Below are 22,796 nucleotides of genomic sequence, written 5' to 3' on the forward strand. Positions count from 1 at the left end.
GACAGTTCCACATCAACAGGTAAGACACACCTGGACAGGTGTGAGGCGAAGAGGAACAGAAACCTCTGAGGAAGGATAGATTAGACAGTTCCACATCAACAGGTAAGACACACCTGGACAGGTGTGAGGCGAAGAGGAACAGAAACCTCTGAGGAAGGATAGATTAGACAGGTCCACATCAACAGGTAAGACACACCTGGACAGGTGTGAGGCGAAGAGGAACAGAAACCTCTGAGGAAGGATAGATTAGACAGTTCCACATCAACAGGTAAGACACACCTGGACAGGTGTGAGGCGAAGAGGAACAGAAACCTCTGAGGAAGGATAGATTAGACAGTTCCACATCAACAGGTAAGACACACCTGGACAGGTGTGAGGCGAAGAGGAACAGAAACCTCTGAGGAAGGATAGATTAGACAGTTCCACATCAACAGGTAAGACACACCTGGACAGGTGTGAGGCGAAGAGGAACAGAAACCTCTGAGGAAGGATAGATTAGACAGTTCCACATCAACAGGTAAGACACACCTGGACAGGTGTGAGGCGAAGAGGAACAGAAACCTCTGAGGAAGGATAGATTAGACAGTTCCACATCAACAGGTAAGACACACCTGGACAGGTGTGAGGCGAAGAGGAACAGAAACCTCTGAGGAAGGATAGATTAGACAGTTCCACATCAACAGGTAAGACACACCTGGACAGGTGTGAGGCGAAGAGGAACAGAAACCTCTGAGGAAGGATAGATTAGACAGTTCCACATCAACAGGTAAGACACACCTGGACAGGTGTGAGGCGAAGAGGAACAGAAACCTCTGAGGAAGGATAGATTAGACAGTTCCACATCAACAGGTAAGACACACCTGGACAGGTGTGAGGCGAAGAGGAACAGAAACCTCTGAGGAAGGATAGATTAGACAGGTCCACATCAACAGGTAAGACACACCTGGACAGGTAACGAGGGAGAGAGATGGGGACAGGGGAAAAGAGCTGAAGAGGAACAGACAGAAACAAGTGAGAGAGCTGTTCTCCCGGTCTCTTTCATGTCTCATCCTTCTGACCATAGGTTACCAGATGCTGTCTCTGTTGATTGGTGCTGTGGCAGGTGCTGCTGGGATGTTGTTGCTCTGCGTCATAACATGTGTCATTGTCAGGTCAGTCATACATCCCTCATACGGTGCTGCTAAATATTAACACTGTACATAACATTATCCTGTTCAGTATTTGGCGGACATCTGTCCAACATGAGTCAGTATTTCAGATGGTTTTGTAAGTTGTTTTTGTGGTTTTGTGGTTATCCAGACGTGAATGATAGTTGGTTGTAAACACAGGAGATGATCTATGGTTGTAAACACAGGAGATGATCTATGGTTGTAAACACAGGAGATGATCTATGGTTGTAAACACAGGAGATGATCTATGGTTGTAAACACAGGAGATGATCTATGGTTGTAAACACAGGAGATGATCTATGGTTGTAAACACAGGAGACTGCATGCCAAGACAACCTGGGATCTGAAACCGGAGGACAAAACAGAGCTCATGCTAACTGACTGGGTAAGTGTCAGTACACACACACACACACACACACACACACACACACACACACACACACACACACACACACACACACACACACACACACACACACACACACACACACACACACACACACTTCCTGTTTCCTCCCCAACCTATCCCCAACCTATCCTGTTTACCACCCTGTTTTATGTCTCTCTCTTTGTCTGGTACCTCTCTCAACACAGCCTGATCTGATTGACTTTGTCTGGTTGTAGAAGTACAGCACCTGTATTTGTATATAGTTGCGTAAACTCTCTCACATACAGGCTGCCTTGGAAGCATAACGAGTAATGGACACCACACAGGAAACGAAAGATGGAGAAACATTAACAGTGGGTGACTTGATGAGAAAAGTGGATCCCATTGTTCTACTTGTTCCGTTTACATTTACATTTACGTCATTTAGCAGACGCTCTTATCCAGAGCGACTTACAAATTGGTGCATTCACCACACGGAGTGGTGTCCATCACCTGCTTTGTTTTTCTTCCAGTCCATAGACTACCCTTTGTTCAAAGATCACCTTATACCAACTCTCTCCACCTTATACCAACTCTCTCCACACCTTATACCAACTCTCTCTCCACACCTTATACCAACTCTCTCTCCACACCTTATACCAACTCTCTCTACCTTATACCAACTCTCTCCACACCTTATACTGACTCCACCTTATACCAACTCTCTCTCCACCTTATACAAACTCTCTCCACACCTTATACTGACTCCACCTTATACCAACTCTCTCTCCACCTTATACCAACACTCTCCACACCTTATACTGACTCCACCTTATACCAACTCTCTCTCCACTTTATACCAACTCTCCACAACTTATACCAACTCTCTCCACACCTTATACCAACTCTCTCCACACCTTATACCAACTCTCTCCACACCAACTCTCTCCACCTTATACCAAATCTCTCCACACCGTATACCAACTCTCTCCACACCTTAAACCAACTCTCTCCACACCAACTCTCTCCACACCTTATACCAACTCTCTCCACACATTATACCAACTCTCTCCACACCGTATACCAACTCTCTCCACACCTTATACCAACTCTCTCCACACCAACTCTCTCCACCTTATACCAACTCTCTCCACACCGTATACCAACTCTCTCCACACCTTATACCAACTCTCTCCACACCAACTCTCTCCCCACCTTATACCAACTCTCTCTCCACCTTATACCAACTCTCTCCACCTTATACCAACTCTCTCCCCACCTTATACCAACTCTCTCCACACCTGATACCAACTCTCTCCACCTTATACCAACTCTCCACACCTTATACCAACTCTCTCCACACCTTATACCAACGCTCTCCACCTTATACCAACTCTCTCTCCACCTTATACCAACTCTCCACACCGTATACCAACTCTCTCCACACCTTATACCAACTCTCTCCACACATTATACCAACTCTCTCCACACCTTATACCAACTCTCTCCGCACCTTATACCAACTCTCTCCGCACCTTATACCAACTCTCTCCACACCTTATACCAACTCTCTCCACACCTTATACCAACTCTCTCCACACCGTATACCAACTCTCTCCACCTGATACCAACTCTCTCCACCTTATACCAACTCTCTCCACCTGATACCAACTCTCTACACACCTTATACCAACTCTCTCCACACCTTATACCAACTCTATCCACACCTTATACCAACTCTCTCCACCTTATACCAACTCTCTCTCCACACCTTATACCAACTCTCTCCACACCTTATACCAACTCTCTCCACACCTTATACCAACTCTCTCCACACCAACTCTCTCCACACCTTATACCAACTCTCTCCACCTTATACCAACTCTCTCCACCTTATACCAACTCTCTCCACCTTATACCAACTCTCTCCACCTTATACAAACTCTCTCCACACCTTATACCAACTCTCCACACCTTATACCAACTCTCCACACCTTATACCAACTCTCTCCACCTTATACCAACTCACTCCACACCTTATACCAACTCTCCACACCTTATACCAACTCTACACACTTTATACCAACTCTCTCCACACCTTATACCAACTCTCCACACCTGATACCAACTCTCTCCACCTTATACAAACTCTCCACACCTTATACCAACTCTCTCCACACCTTATACCAACGCTCTCCACCTTATACCAACTCTCTCCACACCTTATACCAACAATCTCTCCACAACCGTATACCAACTCTCTCCACACCTTATACCAACTCTCTCCACACCGTATACCAACTCTCTCCACCTTATACCAACTCTCTCCACACCGTATACCAACTCTCTCCACCTTATACCAACTTTCTCCACCTTATACCAACAATCTTTCCACCTTATACCAACTCTCTCCACACCTTATACCAACACTCTCCACCTTATACCAAGTCTCTCCACACCTTATACCAACTCTAGACACCTTATACCAACTCTCCAACTTATACCAACTCTCTCCAACTTGTACCAACTCTCTCCAGCTTGTACCAACTCTCTCCACCTTGTACCAACTCTCTCCACCTTGTACCAACTCTCTCCACCTAACACCAACTCTCTCCACCGTATACAAACTCACTCCCCACCTTATACCAACTCTCCACCTTATACCAACTCTCTCCACACCTTATACCAACTCTCTCCACACCTTATACCAACTCTCTCCACACCGTATACCAACTCTCTCCACACCGTATACCAACTCTCTCCACACCGTATACCAACTCTCTCCACCGTATACCAACTCTCTCCACACCGTATACCAACTCTCTCCACACCGTATACCAACTCTCTCCACCTTATACCAACTCTCTCCACCTTATACCAACTCTCTCTCCACCTTATACCAACTCTCCACCTTATACCAACTCACTCTCCACCTTATACCAACTCACTCTCCACCTTATACCAACTCACTCCCCACCTTATACCAACTCTCTCCACACCTTATACCAACTCTCTCCACACCTTATACCAACTCTCTCCACACCTTATACCAACTCTCTCCACCTTATACCAACTCTCTCCCCACCTTATACCAACTCTCTCCACACCTTATACCAACTCTCTCCACACCTTATACCAACTCTCTCCACAACTTATACCAACTCTCTCCAGCTTATACCAACTCTCTCCACCTTATACCAACTCTCTCCACCTTATACCAACTCTCTCCACCTTATACCAACTCTCTCCACACCTGATACCAACTCTCTCCACCTTACACCAACTCTCTCCACCTTATACCAACGCTCTCCACACCTTATACCAACTCTCCATACCTTATACCAACTCTCTCCACACCTTATACCAACTCTCCATACCTTATACCAACTCTCTCCACACCTTATACCAACTCTCCATACCTTATACCAACTCTCTCCACACCTTATACCAACTCTCCACACCTTATACCAACTCTCCACACCTTATACCAACTCTCCACACCTTATACCAACTCTCTCCACCTTATACCAACTCTCTCCACACCTTATACCAACTCTCCACACCTTATACCAACTCTCCACACCTTATACCAACTCTCTCCACACCTTATACCAACTCTCTCCACACCTTATACCAACTCTCCACACCTGATACCAACTCTCTCCACTTATACAAACTCTCCACACCTTATACCAACTCTCTCCAGACGTTATACCAACGCTCTCCACCTTATACCAACTCTCTCCACACCTTATACCAACAATCTCTCCACACCGTATAACAACTCTCTCCACACCGTATAACAACTCTCTCCACACCTTATACCAACTCTCTCCACACCGTATACCAACTCTCTCCACCTTATACCAACTCTCTCCACACCGTATACCAACTCTCTCCACCTGATACCAACTCTCTCCACCTTGTACAAACTCTCTCCACACCTTATACCAACTCTCTACACACCTTATACCAACTTTCTCCACCTTATATCAACAATCTTTCCACCTTATACCAACTCTCTCCACACCTTATACCAACACTCTCCACCTTATACCAACTCTCTCCACACCTTATACCAACTCTCCAACTTATACCAACTCTCTCCAACTTGTACCAACTCTCTCCACCTTGTACCAACTCTCTCCACCTTGTACCAACTCTCTCCACCTTGTACCAACTCTCTCCACCTTGTACCAACTCTCTCCACCTTACACCAACTCTCTCCACCGTATACAAACTCACTCCCCACCTTATACCAACTCTCCACCTTATACCAACTCTTTCAACACCTTATACCAACTCTCTCCACACCTTATACCAACTCTCTCCACACCAACTCTCTCCACACCTTATACCAACTCTCTCCACACATTATACCAACTCTCTACACACCGTATACCAACTCTCTCCACACCTTATACCAACTCTCTCCACACCAACTCTCTCCACCTTATACCAACTCTCTCCACACCGTATACCAACTCTCTCCACACCTTATACCAACTCTCTCCACACCAACTCTCTCCCCACCTTATACCAACTCTCTCTCCACCTTATACCAACTCTCTCCACCTTATACCAACTCTCCACAACTTGTACCAACTCTCTCCACACCTTATACCAACGCTCTCCACCTTATTCCAACTCTCTCCACACCGTATACCAACTCTCTCCACACCTTATACCAACTCTCTCCACACCTTATACCAACTCTCTCCACACCTTATACCAACTCTCTCAGCACCTTATACAAACTCTCTCGACACCTTATACCAACTACCTCCACACCTGATACCAACTCTCTCCACCTTATACCAACTCTCTCCACCTGATACCAACTCTCTACACACCTTATACCAACTCTCTCCACACCTTATACCAACTCTATCCACACCTTATCCCAACTCTCTCACCACACCTTATACCAACTCTCTCCACCTTATATCAACTCTCTCCACACCTTATACCAACTCTCTCCACACCTTATACCAACTCTCTCCACACCAACTCTCTCCACCTTATACCAAATCTCTCCACACCGTATACCAACTCTCTCCACACCTTAAACCAACTCTCTCCACACCAACTCTCTCCACACCTTATACCAACTCTCTCCGCACATTATACCAACTCTCTCCACACCGTATACCAACTCTCTCCACACCTTATACCAACTCTCTCCACACCAACTCTCTCCACCTTATACCAACTCTCTCCACACCGTATACCAACTCTCTCCACACCTTATACCAACTCTCTCCACACCAACTCTCTCCCCACCTTATACCAACTCTCTCTCCACCTTATACCAACTCTCTCTCCACCTTATACCAACTCTCTCCACCTTATACCAACTCTCTCCCCACCTTATACCAACTCTCTCCACACCTGATACCAACTCTCTCCACCTTATACCAACTCTCCACACCTTATACCAACTCTCTCCACACCTTATACCAACGCTCTCCACCTCATACCAACTCTCTCTCCACCTTATACCAACTCTCCACACCGTATACCAACTCTCTCCACACATTATACCAACTCTCTCCACACCTTATACCAACTCTCTCCACACCTTATACAAACTCTCTCCACACCTTATACCAACTCTCTCCGCACCTTATACCAACTCTCTCCACACCTTATACCAACTCTCTCCACACCTTATACCAACTCTCTCCACACCGTATACCAACTCTCTCCACCTGATACCAACTCTCTCCACCTTATACCAACTCTCTCCACCTGATACCAACTCTCTACACACCTTATCCCAACTCTCTCCACACCTTATACCAACTCTATCCACACCTTATCCCAACTCTCTCACCACACCTTATACCAACTCTCTCCACCTTATACCAACTCTCTCCACACCTTATACCAACTCTCTCCACACCAACTCTCTCCACACCTTATACCAACTGTCTCCACCTTATACCAACTCTCTCCACCTTATACCAACTCTCTCCACCTTATACCAACTCTCTCCACCTTATACAAACTCTCTCCACCTTATACCAACTCTCTCCACACCTTATACCAACTCTCTCCACCTTATACCAACTCTCTCCACACCTTATACCAACTCTCCACACCTTATACCAACTCTCCACACCTTATACCAACTCTCTCCACACCTTATACCAACTCTCCACACCTGATACCAACTCTCTCCACCTTATACAAACTCTCCACACCTTATACCAACTCTCTCCACACCTTATACCAACGCTCTCCACCTTATACCAACTCTCTCCACACCTTATACCAACAATCTCTCCACACCGTATACCAACTCTCTCCACACCTTATACCAACTCTCTCCACACCGTATACCAACTCTCTCCACCTTATACCAACTCTCTCCACACCGTATACCAACTCTCTCCACCTTATACCAACTCTCTCCACCTGATACCAACTCTCTCCACCTTGTACAAACTCTCTCCACACCTTATACCAACTTTCTCCACCTTATACCAACAATCTTTCCACCTTATACCAACTCTCTCCACACCTTATACCAACTCTCTCCACACCGTATACCAACTCTCTCCACACCGTATACCAACTCTCTCCACCTTATACCAACTCTCCACCTTATACCAACTCACTCTCCACCTTATACCAACTCACTCTCCACCTTATACCAACTCACTCCCCACCTTATACCATCTCTCTCCACACCTTATACCAACTCTCTCCACACCTTATACCAACTCTCTCCACACCTTATACCAACTCTCTCCCCACCTTATACCAACTCTCTCCCCACCTTATACCAACTCTCTCCACACCTTATACCAACTCTCTCCACACCTTATACCAACTTTCTCCACACCTTATACCAACTCTATCCACCTTATACCAACTCTCTCCACCTTATACCAACTCTCTCCACCTTATACCAACTCTCTCCACCTTATACCAACTCTCTCCACCTTATACCAACTCTCCACACCTTATACCAACTCTCTCCACACCTTATACCAACTCTCTCCACACCTTATACCAACTCTCCACACCTTATACCAACTCTCCACACCTTATACCAACTCTCTCCACACCTTATACCCACTCTCCACACCTGATACCAACTCTTTCCACCTTATACAAACTCTCCACACCTTATACCAACTCTCTCCACACCTTATACCAACGCTCTCCACCGTATACCAACTCTCTCCACACCTTATACCAACTCTCTCCACACCAACTCTCTCCACCTTATACCAACTCTCTCCACACCGTATACCAACTCTCTCCACACCTTATACCAACTCTCTCCACACCAACTCTCTCCCCACCTTATACCAACTCTCTCTCCACCTTATACCAACTCTCTCCACCTTATACCAACTCTCTAACACACCTTATACCAACTCTCTCCACACCTGATACCAACTCTCTCCACCTTATACCAACTCTCCACAACTTGTACCAACTCTCTCCACACCTTATACCAACGCTCTCCACCTAATTCCAACTCTCTCCACACCGTATACCAACTCTCTCCACACCTTATACCAACTCTCTCCACACCTTATACCAACTCTCTCCACACCTTATACCAACTCTCTCAGCACCTTATACCAACTCTCTCGACACCTTATACCAACTACCTCCACACCTTATACCAACTCTCTCCACACCGTATACCAACTCTCTCCACCTGATACCAACTCTCTCCACCTTATACCAACTCTCTCCACCTGATACCAACTCTCTACACACCTTATACCAACTCTCTCCACACCTTATACCAACTCTATCCACACCTTATCCCAACTCTCTCACCACACCTTATACCAACTCTCTCCACCTTATATCAACTCTCTCCACACCTTATACCAACTCTCTCCACACCTTATACCAACTCTCTCCACACCAACTCTCTCCACCTTATACCAAATCTCTCCACACCGTATACCAACTCTCTCCACACCTTAAACCAACTCTCTCCACACCAACTCTCTCCACACCTTATACCAACTCTCTCCGCACATTATACCAACTCTCTCCACACCGTATACCAACTCTCTCCACACCTTATACCAACTCTCTCCACACCAACTCTCTCCACCTTATACCAACTCTCTCCACACCGTATACCAACTCTCTCCACACCTTATACCAACTCTCTCCACACCAACTCTCTCCCCACCTTATACCAACTCTCTCTCCACCTTATACCAACTCTCTCTCCACCTTATACCAACTCTCTCCACCTTATACCAACTCTCTCCCCACCTTATACCAACTCTCTCCACACCTGATACCAACTCTCTCCACCTTATACCAACTCTCCACACCTTATACCAACTCTCTCCACACCTTATACCAACGCTCTCCACCTCATACCAACTCTCTCTCCACCTTATACCAACTCTCCACACCGTATACCAACTCTCTCCACACATTATACCAACTCTCTCCACACCTTATACCAACTCTCTCCACACCTTATACAAACTCTCTCCACACCTTATACCAACTCTCTCCGCACCTTATACCAACTCTCTCCACACCTTATACCAACTCTCTCCACACCTTATACCAACTCTCTCCACACCGTATACCAACTCTCTCCACCTGATACCAACTCTCTCCACCTTATACCAACTCTCTCCACCTGATACCAACTCTCTACACACCTTATACCAACTCTCTCCACACCTTATACCAACTCTATCCACACCTTATCCCAACTCTCTCACCACACCTTATACCAACTCTCTTCACCTTATACCAACTCTCTCCACACCTTATACCAACTCTCTCCACACCAACTCTCTCCACACCTTATACCAACTGTCTCCACCTTATACCAACTCTCTCCACCTTATACCAACTCTCTCCACCTTATACCAACTCTCTCCACCTTATACAAACTCTCTCCACCTTATACCAACTCTCTCCACACCTTATACCAACTCTCTCCACCTTATACCAACTCTCTCCACACCTTATACCAACTCTCCACACCTTATACCAACTCTCCACACCTTATACCAACTCTCTCCACACCGTATACCAACTCTCTCCACACCTTATACCAACTCTCTCCACACCAACTCTCTCCCCACCTTATACCAACTCTCTCTCCACCTTATACCAACTCTCTCTCCACCTTATACCAACTCTCTCCACCTTATACCAACTCTCTCCCCACCTTATACCAACTCTCTCCACACCTGATACCAACTCTCTCCACCTTATACCAACTCTCCACACCTTATACCAACTCTCTCCACACCTTATACCAACGCTCTCCACCTCATACCAACTCTCTCTCCACCTTATACCAACTCTCCACACCGTATACCAACTCTCTCCACACATTATACCAACTCTCTCCACACCTTATACCAACTCTCTCCACACCTTATACAAACTCTCTCCACACCTTATACCAACTCTCTCCGCACCTTATACCAACTCTCTCCACACCTTATACCAACTCTCTCCACACCTTATACCAACTCTCTCCACACCGTATACCAACTCTCTCCACCTGATACCAACTCTCTCCACCTTATACCAACTCTCTCCACCTGATACCAACTCTCTACACACCTTATACCAACTCTCTCCACACCTTATACCAACTCTATCCACACCTTATCCCAACTCTCTCACCACACCTTATACCAACTCTCTCCACCTTATACCAACTCTCTCCACACCTTATACCAACTCTCTCCACACCAACTCTCTCCACACCTTATACCAACTGTCTCCACCTTATACCAACTCTCTCCACCTTATACCAACTCTCTCCACCTTATACCAACTCTCTCCACCTTATACAAACTCTCTCCACCTTATACCAACTCTCTCCACACCTTATACCAACTCTCTCCACCTTATACCAACTCTCTCCACACCTTATACCAACTCTCCACACCTTATACCAACTCTCCACACCTTATACCAACTCTCTCCACACCTTATACCAACTCTCCACACCTGATACCAACTCTCTCCACCTTATACAAACTCTCCACACCTTATACCAACTCTCTCCACACCTTATACCAACGCTCTCCACCTTATACCAACTCTCTCCACACCTTATACCAACAATCTCTCCACACCGTATACCAACTCTCTCCACACCTTATACCAACTCTCTCCACACCGTATACCAACTCTCTCCACCTTATACCAACTCTCTCCACACCGTATACCAACTCTCTCCACCTTATACCAACTCTCTCCACCTGATACCAACTCTCTCCACCTTGTACAAACTCTCTCCACACCTTATACCAACTTTCTCCACCTTATACCAACAATCTTTCCACCTTATACCAACTCTCTCCACACCTTATACCAACTCTCTCCACACCGTATACCAACTCTCTCCACACCGTATACCAACTCTCTCCACCTTATACCAACTCTCCACCTTATACCAACTCACTCTCCACCTTATACCAACTCACTCTCCACCTTATACCAACTCACTCCCCACCTTATACCATCTCTCTCCACACCTTATACCAACTCTCTCCACACCTTATACCAACTCTCTCCACACCTTATACCAACTCTCTCCCCACCTTATACCAACTCTCTCCCCACCTTATACCAACTCTCTCCACACCTTATACCAACTCTCTCCACACCTTATACCAACTCTCTCCACACCTTATACCAACTCTATCCACCTTATACCAACTCTCTCCACCTTATACCAACTCTCTCCACCTTATACCAACTCTCTCCACCTTATACCAACTCTCTCCACCTTATACCAACTCTCCACACCTTATACCAACTCTCTCCACACCTTATACCAACTCTCTCCACACCTTATACCAACTCTCCACACCTTATACCAACTCTCCACACCTTATACCAACTCTCTCCACACCTTATACCAACTCTCCACACCTGATACCAACTCTCTCCACCTTATACAAACTCTCCACACCTTATACCAACTCTCTCCACACCTTATACCAACGCTCTCCACCTTATACCAACTCTCTCCACACCTTATACCAACAATCTCTCCACACCGTATACCAACTCTCTCCACACCTTATACCAACTCTCTCCACACCGTATACCAACTCTCTCCACCTTATACCAACTCTCTCCACACCGTATACCAACTCTCTCCACCTTATACCAACTCTCTCCACCTGATACCAACTCTCTCCACCTTGTACAAACTCTCTCCACACCTTATACCAACTTTCTCCACCTTATACCAACAATCTTTCCACCTTATACCAACTCTCTCCACACCTTATACCAACTCTCTCCACACCGTATACCAACTCTCTCCACACCGTATACCAACTCTCTCCACCTTATACCAACTCTCTCCACCTTATACCAACTCTCCACCTTATACCAACTCACTCTCCACCTTATACCAACTCACTCTCCACCTTATACCAACTCACTCTCCACCTTATACCAACTCACTCCCCACCTTATACCATCTCTCTCCACACCTTATACCAACTCTCTCCACACCTTATACCAACTCTCTCCACACCTTATACCAACTCTCTCCACCTTATAGCAACTCTCTCCACCTTATACCAACTCTCTCCACCTTATACCAACTCTCTCCACCTTATACCAACTCTCTCCACCTTATACCAACTCTCTCTACACCTGATACCAACTCTCTCCACCTTATACCAACTCTCTCCACCTTATACCAACGCTCTCCACACCTTATACCAACAATCTCTCCACACCTTATACCAACTCTCCACACCTTATACCAACTCTCTCCACACCTTATACCAACTCTCCACACCTTATACCAACTCTCCACACCTTATACCAACTCTCCACACCTTATACCAACTCTCCACACCTTATACCAACTCTCTCCACCTTATACCAACTCTCTCCACACCTTATACCAACTCTACACACCTTCTACCAACTCTACACACCTTATACCAACTCTCTCCACACCTTATACCAACTCTCCACACCTGATACCAACTCTCTCCACCTTATACAAACTCTCCACACCTTATACCAACTCTCTCCACACCTTATACCAACGCTCTCCACCCCTTATACCAACAATCTCTCCACACCTTATACCAACAATCTCTCCACACCGTATACCAACTCTCTCCACAACTTATACCAACTCTCTCCACCTTATACCAACTCTCTCCACACCGTATACCAACTCTCTCCACCTTATACCAACTCTCTCCACCTGATACCAACTCTCTCCACCTTGTACAAACTCTCTCCACACCTTATACCAACTCTCTACACACCTTATACCAACTTTCTCCACCTTATACCAACAATCTTTCCACCTCATACCAACTCTCTCCACACCTTATACCAACACTCTCCACCTTATACCAACTCTCTCCACACCTTATACCAACTCTCCAACTTATACCAACTCTCTCCAACTTGTACCAACTCTCTCCACCTTGTACCAACTCTCTCCACCTTGTACCAACTCTCTCCACCTTACACCAACTCTCTCCACCGTATACAAACTCACTCCCCACCTTATACCAACTCTCCACCTTATACCAACTCTTTCAACACCTTATACCAACTCTCTCCACACCTTATACCAACTCTCTCCACACCTTATATCAACTCTCTCCACACCTTATACCAAATCTCTCCACACCTTATACCAACTCTCTCCACACCGTATACCAACTCTCTCCGCACCGTATACCAACTCTCTCCACCTTATACCAACTCTCTCCACCTTATACCAACTCTCTCTCCACCTTATACCAACTCTCTTCCCACCTTATACCAACTCTCCACCTTATACCAACTCTCCACCTTATACCAACTCACTCTCCACCTTATACCAACTCACTCCCCACCTTGTACCAACTCTCTCCACACCTTATACCAACTCTCTCAGCACCTTATACAAACTCTCTCGACACCTTATACCAACTACCTCCACACCTTATACCAACTCTCTCCACACCGTATACCAACTCTCTCCACCTGATACCAACTCTCTCCACCTTATACCAACTCTCCACACCTTATACCAACTCTCTCCACACCTTATACCAACTCTCCACACCTGATACCAACTCTCTCCACCTTATACAAACTCTCCACACCTTATACCAACTCTCTCCACACCTTATACCAACGCTCTCCACCTTATACCAACTCTCTCCACACCTTATACCAACAATCTCTCCACACCGTATACCAACTCTCTCCACACCTTATACCAACTCTCTCCACACCGTATACCAACTCTCTCCACCTTATACCAACTCTCTCCACACCGTATACCAACTCTCTCCACCTTATACCAACTCTCTCCACCTGATACCAACTCTCTCCACCTTGTACAAACTCTCTCCACACCTTATACCAACTTTCTCCACCTTATACCAACAATCTTTCCACCTTATACCAACTCTCTCCACACCTTATACCAACTCTCTCCACACCGTATACCAACTCTCTCCACACCGTATACCAACTCTCTCCACACCGTATACCAACTCTCTCCACCTTATACCAACTCTCTCCACCTTATACCAACTCTCCACCTTATACCAACTCACTCTCCACCTTATACCAACTCACTCTCCACCTTATACCAACTCACTCCCCACCTTATACCATCTCTCTCCACACCTTATACCAACTCTCTCCACACCTTATACCAACTCTCTCCACACCTTATACCAACTCTCTCCACCTTATACCAACTCTCTCCCCACCTTATACCAACTCTCTCCACACCTTACACCAACTCTCTCCACACCTTATACCAACTCTCTCCACACCTTATACCAACTCTATCCACCTTATACCAACTCTATCCACCTTATACCAACTCTCTCCACCTTATACCAACTCTCTCCACCTTATACCAACTCTCTCCACCTTATACCAACTCTCCACACCTATCCAACCTCTCCACCTTATACCAACTCTCTCCACACCTATACCAACTCTCCACACCTTATACCAACTCTCCACACCTTATACCAACTCTCTCCACACCTTATACCAACTCTCCACACCTGATACCAACTCTCTCCACCTTATACAAACTCTCCACACCTTATACCAACTCTCTCCACACCTTATACCAACGCTCTCCACCTTTATACCAACTCTCTCCACACCTTATACCAACAATCTCTCCACACCGTATACCAACTCTCTCCACACCGTATACCAACTCTCTCCACACCTTATACCAACTCTCTCCACACCGTATACCAACTCTCTCCACCTTATACCAACTCTCTCCACACCGTATACCAACTCTCTCCACCTTATACCAACTCTCTCCACCTGATACCAACTCTCTCCACCTTGTACAAACTCTCTCCACACCTTATACCAACTTTCTCCACCTTATACCAACAATCTTTCCACCTTATACCAACTCTCTCCACACCTTATACCAACTCTCTCCACACCGTATACCAACTCTCTCCACACCGTATACCAACTCTCTCCACACCGTATACCAACTCTCTCCACCTTATACCAACTCTCTCCACCTTATACCAACTCTCCACCTTATACCAACTCACTCTCCACCTTATACCAACTCACTCTCCACCTTATACCAACTCACTCCCCACCTTATACCATCTCTCTCCACACCTTATACCAACTCTCTCCACACCTTATACCAACTCTCTCCACACCTTATACCAACTCTCTCCACCTTATACCAACTCTCTCCACACCTTATACCAACTCTCTCCACACCTTACACCAACTCTCTCCACACCTTATACCAACTCTCTCCACACCTTATACCAACTCTATCCACCTTATACCAACTCTATCCACCTTATACCAACTCTCTCCACCTTATACCAACTCTCTCCACCTTATACCAACTCTCTCCACCTTATACCAACTCTCCACACCTTATACCAACTCTCTCCACCTTATACCAACTCTCTCCACACCTTATACCAACTCTCCACACCTTATACCAACTCTCCACACCTTATACCAACTCTCTCCACACCTTATACCAACTCTCCACACCTGATACCAACTCTCTCCACCTTATACAAACTCTCCACACCTTATACCAACTCTCTCCACACCTTATACCAACGCTCTCCACCTTATACCAACTCTCTCCACACCTTATACCAACAATCTCTCCACACCGTATACCAACTCTCTCCACACCGTATACCAACTCTCTCCACACCTTATACCAACTCTCTCCACACCGTATACCAACTCTCTCCACCTTATACCAACTCTCTCCACACCGTATACCAACTCTCTCCACCTTATACCAACTCTCTCCACCTGATACCAACTCTCTCCACCTTGTACAAACTCTCTCCACACCTTATACCAACTTTCTCCACCTTATACCAACAATCTTTCCACCTTATACCAACTCTCTCCACACCTTATACCAACTCTCTCCACACCGTATACCAACTCTCTCCACACCGTATACCAACTCTCTCCACACCGTATACCAACTCTCTCCACCTTATACCAACTCTCTCCACCTTATACCAACTCTCCACCTTATACCAACTCACTCTCCACCTTATACCAACTCACTCTCCACCTTATACAACCTCACTCCCCACCTTATACCATCTCTCTCCACACCTTATACCAACTCTCTCCACACCTTATACCAACTCTCTCCACACCTTATACCAACTCTCTCCACCTTATACCAACTCTCTCCCCACCTTATACCAACTCTCTCCACACCTTACACCAACTCTCTCAACACCTTATACCAACTCTCTCCACACCTTATACCAACTCTATCCACCTTATACCAACTCTGTCCACCTTATACCAACTCTCTCCACCTTATACCAACTCTCTCCACCTTATACCAACTCTCTCCACCTTATACCAACTCTCCACACCTTATACCAACTCTCTCCACCTTATACCAACTCTCTCCACACCTTATACCAACTCTCCACACTTTATACCAACTCTCCACACCTTATACCAACTCTCTCCACACATTATACCAACTCTCCACACCTGATACCAACTCTCTCCACCTTATACAAACTCTCCACACCTTATACCAACTCTCTCCACACCTTATACCAACACTCTCCACCTTATACCAACTCTCTCCACACCTTATACCAACAATCTCTCCACACCGTATACCAACTCTCTCCACACCTTATACCAACTCTCTCCACACCGTATACCAACTCTCTCCACCTTATACCAACTCTCTCCACACCGTATACCAACTCTCTCCACCTTATACCAACTCTCTCCACCTGATACCAACTCTCTCCACCTTGTACAAACTCTCTCCACACCTTATACCAACTTTCTCCACCTTATACCAACAATCTTTCCACCTTATACCAACTCTCTCCACACCTTATACCAACTCTCTCCACACCGTATACCAACTCTCTCCACACCGTATACCAACTCTCTCCACCTTATACCAACTCTCTCCACCTTATACCAACTCTCCACCTTATACCAACTCACTCTCCACCTTATACCAACTCACTCTCCACCTTATACCAACTCACTCTCCACCTTATACCAACTCACTCCCCACCTTATACCATCTCTCTCCACACCTTATACCAACTCTCTCCACACCTTATACCAACTCTCTCCACACCTTATACCAACTCTCTCCACCTTATAGCAACTCTCTCCACCTTATACCAACTCTCTCCACCTTATACCAACTCTCTCCACCTTATACCAACTCTCTCCACCTTATACCAACTCTCTCCACACCTGATACCAACTCTCTCCACCTTATACCAACTCTCTCCACCTTATACCAACGCTCTCCACACCTTATACCAACAATCTCTCCACACCTTATACCAACTCTCCACACCTTATACCAACTCTCTCCACACCTTATACCAACTCTCCACACCTTATACCAACTCTCCACACCTTATACCAACTCTCCACACCTTATACCAACTCTCTCCACCTTATACCAACTCTCTCCACACCTTATACCAACTCTCCACACCTTATACCAACTCTACACACCTTATACCAACTCTCTACACACCTTATACCAACTCTCCACACCTGATACCAACTCTCTCCACCTTATACAAACTCTCCACACCTTATACCAACTCTCTCCACACCTTATACCAACGCTCTCCACCCCTTATACCAACAATCTCTCCACACCTTATACCAACAATCTCTCCACACCGTATACCAACTCTCTCCACAACTTATACCAACTCTCTCCACCTTATACCAACTCTCTCCACACCGTATACCAACTCTCTCCACCTTATACCAACTCTCTCCACCTGATACCAACTCTCTCCACCTTGTACAAACTCTCTCCACACCTTATACCAACTCTCTACACACCTTATACCAACTTTCTCCACCTTATACCAACAATCTTTCCACCTCATACCAACTCTCTCCACACCTTATACCAACACTCTCCACCTTATACCAACTCTCTCCACACCTTATACCAACTCTCCAACTTATACCAACTCTCTCCAACTTGTACCAACTCTCTCCACCTTGTACCAACTCTCTCCACCTTGTACCAACTCTCTCCACCTTACACCAACTCTCTCCACCGTATACAAACTCACTCCCCACCTTATACCAACTCTCCACCTTATACCAACTCTTTCAACACCTTATACCAACTCTCTCCACACCTTATACCAACTCTCTCCACACCTTATATCAACTCTCTCCACACCTTATACCAAATCTCTCCACACCTTATACCAACTCTCTCCACACCGTATACCAACTCTCTCCGCACCGTATACCAACTCTCTCCACCTTATACCAACTCTCTCCACCTTATACCAACTCTCTTCCCACCTTATACCAACTCTCTTCCCACCTTATACCAACTCTCCACCTTATACCAACTCACTCTCCACCTTATACCAACTCACTCCCCACCTTGTACCAACTCTCTCCACACCTTATACCAACTCTCTCTCCACCTTATAACAACTCTCTTCCCACCTTATACCAACTCTCTCCACACCTTATACCAACTCTCTCCACACCTTATACCAACTCTCTCCACACCTTATACCAACTCTGTCTCCACCTTATACCAACTCTGTCTCCACCTTATACCAACTCTCCACACCTTATACCAACTCTATACATACCTTATACCAACTGTCTCCACACCTTATACCAACTCTAGACACCTTATACCAACTCTCCAACTTATACCAACTCTCTCCACCTTGTACCAACTCTCTCCACCTGATACCAACTCTCTCCACCTTATACCAACTCTCTCCACCTTATACCAACGCTCTCTACACCTTATACCAACAATCTCTCCACACCTTATACCAACTCTCCACACCTTATACCAACTCTCTCCACCCCTTATACCAACTCTCCACACCTTATACCAACTCTCCACACCTTATACCAACTCTCCACACCTTATACCAACTCTCTCCACCCCTTATACCAACTCTCCACACCTTATACCAACTCTCTCCACACCGTATACCAACTCTCTCCACCTTATACCAACTCTCTCCACACCTTATACCAACTCTCTCCACCCCTTATACCAACTCTCCACACCTTATACCAACTCTCCACACCTTATACCAACTCTCCACACCTTATACCAACTCTCTCCACACCGTATACCAACTCTCTCCACCTTATACCAACTCTCTCCACACCGTATACCAACTCTCTCCACCTTATACCAACTCTCTCCACCTGATACCAACTCTCCACACCTTATACCAACTCTCTACACACCTTATGCCAACTTTCTCCACCTTATACCAACAATCTTTCCACCTCATACCAACTCTCTCCACACCTTATACCAACACTCTCCACCTTATACAAACTCTCTCCACACCTTATACCAACTCTCCAACTTATACCAACTCTCTCCACCTTGTACCAACTCTCTCCACCTTGTACCAACTCTCTCCACCTTACACCAACTCTCTCCACCGTATACAAACTCACTCCCCACCTTATACCAACTCTCCACCTTATACCAACTCTTTCAACACCTTATACCAACTCTCTCCACACCTTATACCAACTCTCTCCACACCTTATACCAAATCTCTCCACACCTTATACCAACTCTCTCCACACCGTATACCAACTCTCTCCGCACCGTATACCAACTCTCTCCACCTTATACCAACTCTCTCTCCACCTTATACCAACTCTCTTCCCACCTTATACCAACTCTCCACCTTATACCAACTCTCCACCTTATACCAACTCACTCTCCACCTTATACCAACTCACTCCCCACCTTATACCAACTCTCTCCACACCTTATACCAACTCTCTCTCCACCTTATAACAACTCTCTTCCCACCTTATACCAACTCTCTCCACACCTTATACCAACTCTCTCCACACCTTATACCAACTCTCTCTCCACCTTATACCAACTCTCTCTCCACCTTATACCAACTCTCCACACCTTATACCAACTCTATACATACCTTATACCAACTGTCTCCACACCTTATACCAACACTCTCCACCTTATACTAACTCTCTCCACACCTTATACCAACACTCTCCACCTTATACCAACTCTCTCCACACCTTATACCAACTCTAGACACCTTATACCAACTCTCCAACTTATACCAACTCTCTCCACCTTGTACCAACTCTCTCCACCTTGTACCAACTCTCTCCACCTTGTACCAACTCTCTCCACCTTGTACCAACTCAATCCACCGTATACAAACTCACTCCCCACCTTATACCAACTCTCCACCTGATACCAACTCTCCACCTTATACCAACTCACTCTCCACCTTATACCAACTCACTCCCCACCTTATACCAACTCTCTCCACACCTTATACAAACTCTCTCTCCACCTTATAACAACTCTCTCCCCACCTTATACCAACTCTCTCCACACCTTATACCAACTCTCCACACCTAATACCAACTCTCCCCACCTTATACCAACTCTCCACAACTTATACCAACTCTCTCTCCACTTTATACCAACTCTCTCCCCACCTTATACCAACTCTCTCCACACCTTATACCAACTCTCTCCACACCTTATACCAACTCTCTCTCCACCTTATACCAACTCTCTGTCCACCTTATACCAACTCTCCACACCTTATACTAACTCTCTCCACACCTTATACCAACTCTAGACACCTTATACCAACTCTCCACCTTATACCAACTCTCTCCAACTTGTACCAACTCTCTCCACCTTGTACCAACTCTCTCCACCTTGTACCAACTCTCTCCACCTTACACCAACTCTCTCCACCGTATACAAACTCACTCCCCACCTTATACCAACTATCCACCTTATACCAACTCTCTCCACACCTTATACCAACTCTCTCCACACCTTATACCAACTCTCTCCACACCTTATACCAAATCTCTCCACACCGTATACCAACTCTCTCCACACCGTATACCAACTCTCTCCACCTTGTACCAACTCTCTCCACCTTATACCAACTCTCTCTCCACCTTATACCAACAACCTCCCCACCTTATACCAACTCTCCACCTTATACCAACTCTCCACCTTATACCAACTCTCCACCTTATACCAACTCACTCTCCACCTTATACCAACTCACTCCCCACCTTATACCAACTCTCTCCACACCTTATACCAACTCTCTCTCCACCTTATAACAACTCTGTCCCCACCTTATACCAACTCTCTCCACACCTTATACCAACTCTCCACACCTAATACCAACTCTCCTCACCTTATACCAACTCTCCACACCTTATACCAACTCTCTCTCCACACCTTATACCAACTCTCCACACCTTATACCAACTCTCTCCACACCTTATACCAACTCTCTCCACACCTTATACCAACTCTCTCCACACCTTATACTAACTCTCTCCAACTTATACCAACTCTCTCTCCACCTTATACCAACTCTCCACACCTTATACCAACTCTATACACACCTTATACCAACTCTCTCCACACCTTATACCAACACTCTCCACCTTATATACCAACTCTCTCCACACCTTATACCAACACTCTCCAACTTATACCAACTCTCTCCAACTTGTACCAACTCTCTCCACCTTGTACCAACTCTCTCCACCTTGTACCAACTCTCTCCACCTTACACCAACTCTCTCCACCGTATACAAACTCACTCCCCACCTTATACCAACTCTCCACCTTATACCAACTCTCTCCACACCTTTACCAACTCTCCACCTTATACCAACTCACTCTCCACCTTATA

The 22,796-nt window shown here is 45.8% G+C and overlaps 1 protein-coding gene across 10 annotated transcripts in view; it reads left to right on the forward strand.

The window, feature by feature from the left end:
- LOC106604036 (B-cell receptor CD22) overlaps window positions 1-22,796 on the forward strand; it is a 51,290-nt gene that overhangs the window by 18,646 nt on the left and 9,848 nt on the right. For 6 of the 10 annotated variants that reach the window (XR_006769703.2, XM_045717467.2, XM_045717468.2 and 3 more), the window contains 2 exons: window positions 1,064-1,151; window positions 1,459-1,554. Coding sequence is in view for 9 of the 10 variants with exons in the window: in XM_045717467.2 (XP_045573423.2) it covers window positions 1,064-1,151; window positions 1,459-1,554 (184 nt within the window). In the remaining variant the exon portion in view is untranslated. Of the gene's footprint in view, window positions 1-1,063; window positions 1,152-1,328; window positions 1,377-1,458; window positions 1,555-22,796 lie in introns of those variants that run through there. The other 4 variants (XM_045717471.2, XM_045717469.2, XM_045717472.2 and 1 more) reach the window with 3 other exon arrangements.

The sequence above is a fragment of the Salmo salar genome, chromosome 04 (assembly GCF_965601325.2).
Source record: "Salmo salar chromosome 04, fSalSal1, whole genome shotgun sequence".
NCBI lineage: Eukaryota > Metazoa > Chordata > Actinopteri > Salmoniformes > Salmonidae > Salmo > Salmo salar.